Genomic DNA, 3697 nt, shown 5'->3' with positions numbered 1-3697 from the left:
CTCCCGCGCGCGCGACCGAATCCGGACGCGCACCAGCTGGCTGGCGGTTCCGACCCTTGCCACGCATTGCGGCGTGTTCTCCGGGCCCATTTGGGGGGGGGGGGGGGGCCCCCTCGGGGGACGGGCGCAGGAGGACGGCGGGGAGGGAGCGGGAAGGGGAACGCGGGGGCCGGGGGAGGGAGGGGAGGAGAGCGAGGCGGGAGGGGGAGAAGGACGCGAGGGGACGGAGGGAAGGCTGCATGCGGGTCCCCCGGACCGACCCCCCGGGCAGGCAGCCCAAGAGAGCCCTCGAACCCGCGGGAGAGGGCCCCCAGGATCCCCCCCCCCCCCCCCCCCCCCCCCCTCGCGCACACACAGCCACACTCGCGTGTTATCTGCGACGCCCGGCCCCCGTCCATGTGCTCCCGGCCGTCCCCCTCACGCACCATCCCCCTCAGGATATGGGTGTAAAAATATTAATCTGCCCACATATACACGCAGGAGCGGCCCGATGGCCGAGGCCGGAGGGCATGCCGTCGCCTGCGCGTGTGGTGTGCCCGCGCCAAAGGCCCCCGACCGCCGCCCGCACCGCCGCCCGCCGGAGTTCTCCGCCCCTGCGCGGGGACATGGGAGCACACAACCCGGCGAATCTGCCATGCCAGCACGCGCTCCAGCATGTGCGTGTTGGTCTATTGAATGACATTCCGCCAGAGCGGCAGCAGATCGGCCGGCCTACTGGCTCTCGACGAAGGGGAGCTGCAGGCTCTCCAGGTCCATCTTGAAGATCCGCGACACGGAAAACAGCGAGAAGAGCGACTCACGTGTCGGGTGGGCCCCGGGCTTGGTCGGCCGGCTGCCAGACCCGCCGGCCCCCGGCGAGGCAGGGCGATCGGCCTGCTCGTCCTCCTCCCCGGGCTCGAGCTTGACGGCCTGGTGCTGCCCCCCGTCGGCGGGCTCCTCCTGCTCCTCGGCCTCGGCCCGCTGCAGGCCTTCAAGGATCTCCAGGATCAGCTGGTTGGTGGCACGCCAGAGGGATCGCCCGGCCAGCGGGTCGCGCCCGGCTCCGCTGGGCTCCTCCTGGGCGCAGTCCGCGAAGTACCCCCCCGGCCGGAGGGGGCGCACTTGCAGCGGGGTCCCCGTGTGCCAGGAAGTGGCCGTGGCCAGCTGCGCCGCCAGCAGGCTCCCCCGGACCGGGGCCAGCGAGCAGAAGACACTGGTAGCTGCCCCCTGGGCCGGGGTCTTCATGAAGGGCCAGCCAAAGAGGTAGAGCATGCGCGACAGCGGGTCGAAGGCCCCGAGCCCGGTGCTGTGTACCACGCCGGGATGCACCGCCAGGCCGACAATCCCATCTGCCAGGTAGCGGTTGGTGATCTCCTGCGAACGGGGGGGAGGGGGGGGGGTCATGCACGAATGTCAGCACCACCATGGGCAGACTGCGGGCGAGGGAGGGCGGGCGGAGGGCGGAGGAGAGCACGGAAAGGGAAAAAGGCGGCGGCGGAAGTCGATGCCGGGGGCAACCGACAGGCGGAGGACACCGCCAGAGCGCACCTTGGCGAAGAGCAGCTGCGCCAGCTTGGACTCGGAGTACCGGATGTAGCGCACATACTTCCAGGGATGCGAGCGCATGGCCAGCGTGTCGACATCGATGCCAAGCGGGGCCAGGCGGTGGGCGATGGACGACAGGGTCACCACGCGGGCGTAGTCATGCCGCGGGGTGGCCCCGGCCCCGGCCCCGGCCCCGGCCCCGGGGGCATCCCCGGCGGCGGTGTCGAGCCCGGCCGAGTGGCCCCCGGCGGGCCCGGCCACGCCGGCATCGGCGGCCGAGGACGAGTGCACCGGCGATCGGAGCTCCTCCGCCCCGGCCAGCAGCGACCGGTGGAGCAGGTGCGTCAGGTACGTATGGCCAACATGGTTGACGCCCATCTGGCGCTCGATCCCATCGACCGTCGTGCTGTAGGGGATGTTCATCATGCCGGCATTCAGCACAAGCACATGCAGCGGCCGGGGCGGCGCCGCGGTCATGGCCGCCGGGCCGCCGGCGCTCCGCGGCACCGGGACAATCGGGTCCCGCCGGGACAGGTGCTCCGGCAGCTGGCTGCCATCGGGATCGGTGGGCCCGGGCGCGGCCAACCCCGGCCCCAGGGGCAGCGGGCTCAAGACCCGGGTCAGGAAGAGCCCCACGCAGGCGGTGACACTGGCCAGCGAGCCGAGATTCAGCGGCAGCAACTCGAAGCACCGGGCCGCCGGGGCCCGCAGCCAGTCCCCGGCCCCGGGATCGGCCAGCAGCGTCAAATACCGCAGCCAGGCCTCATGGCGGTGCGTCAGCGAGGCGCAATCGCACGGCGCCCCGGAGGCCGACCCGAGCCCGGCAAAGCGGAAGCCCGCGGCGCGCCCGGCATCCACGCCGGCCCCCGCGGCCACGGTTGCCAGGACACCGGCCGCCTCGGTGCCGGTCCTCTCGGCCAGCGCCGCCACCAGCCGGCGCATGTGCGTCACCGACCGGGGGGGGATCTGCAGGCGGACATGGTCCGGCAGCTGGTCGTCGCCCGGCGCCGGCGATGGGGCCGCCTCGGACCCGGGGGCCATTTCGGCCGCCACCGGGCCAAACCCATCGGCGGCCCCGGCCACCGGGTCCACCGGCTCGGGGCCGGCCACCGGCCGAAGCCGAGGCGACACACTCGGCGAGGGGGACGCGCTGTCCAGGGCCGCCGTGTCGATGGCGGCCGCCGCGGCCGCGGTGGCCACCTCGCCCCCGGCCACCGACAGGGTCTCATACGAGGTGCACACGGTCACATACCCGGCCAGGGCCAGGGCCACGGCCGTGTCCGCCCCGATGCCGGACTGCAGCGACACACCGGTCACCAGGGCCGTTCGCCGGGTCACCAGCACCTCCGGCGTGCCGGCCGCGCCGCTCGGCGCACCGGCCCCGGCCGACCGGCCGCAATCGCACACCGCCAGACCACGGCCGCCCAGGGCCGCCACCACCTCGGCCGCGCTGGTGGCCGACCCGAGGGCCCGGCCGCCAGATGCCCGGGACTGCGTCCAGTGCCGGACCAGGCTGGCCGTGTGCGACGTGGCATCGGTGTCGCCGCTTGTGTAGGGCGCCGGCGTGGCCAGCGGGTCGGTCAGCATGCTGTAGGCGTAGGCCGGGTCGTTGTCTTCCGGCTCTGGCGCCGCGCCGCGGCTGCTGAGATTGACGATGCCCATGGCAGAGGGCGATCCGTTGCTGGCGGAGGGGTGGGGGTGGGGGTGGGGTGGGGGCACGCGAGGAGCGGGAGCGAGTGGGGGAGGGGGAGCGATGGGGGAGGGAGGATGGAGGGAAAAAGGAGCGAGGGGGGGGGGGCGGGGGGGGACGCGGTCGGGGAGGGGATCGCAGGAGGGCCAGCATGCGTCGACCGGGTGGCGGCCGGCGCCCGGCCCGCCGGGCCATGAATCGCCCCGGCAGCCGGGGCCTCCTGGGGCTCGGGCTGTCATCCGCGCCGGCCCGGGGCTGGCAGTGGGCAAACGGGAGCAGCCCGGGGCAGGCGCAGGCGCGGACAGCAGGCGAGCGGCCAACACCGTCTCCGGGGGACGGGTATGTCCGTGCGCGCGCGCGCGCGCAAAAACGCAGAGCCAGGCCAGATAACAGCCAGGGCATGGACAACGTCCAGTCCGCGCGATCGCCCCCCATGTGCGCAAGCCACCGCGCAAAGACCGCCCATATTCACATGCGACGGGG

At 73.9% G+C, this 3697-nt stretch overlaps 1 protein-coding gene across 1 annotated transcript; it reads right to left on the bottom strand.

The window, feature by feature from the left end:
* Positions 1-628: 628 nt before the first annotated feature.
* H696_04147 (hypothetical protein) lies at positions 629-3186 on the bottom strand (the record flags this gene model as incomplete). Its single annotated transcript, XM_009498033.1, has 2 exons — positions 629-1353; positions 1528-3186. 2 exons carry the CDS (start codon positions 3184-3186, stop codon positions 712-714), a joined length of 2301 nt encoding a protein of 766 aa, XP_009496308.1. The 3' UTR covers positions 629-711.
* Between the last annotated feature and the right edge of the window lie 511 nt (positions 3187-3697).

The sequence above is a fragment of the Fonticula alba genome, assembly GCF_000388065.1.
Source record: "Fonticula alba strain ATCC 38817 unplaced genomic scaffold supercont2.6, whole genome shotgun sequence".
Lineage (NCBI taxonomy): Eukaryota > Rotosphaerida > Fonticulaceae > Fonticula > Fonticula alba.
Note: the sequence above shows the minus strand (reverse complement) of the source record. Positions and strands in the feature narration are given on the sequence as shown.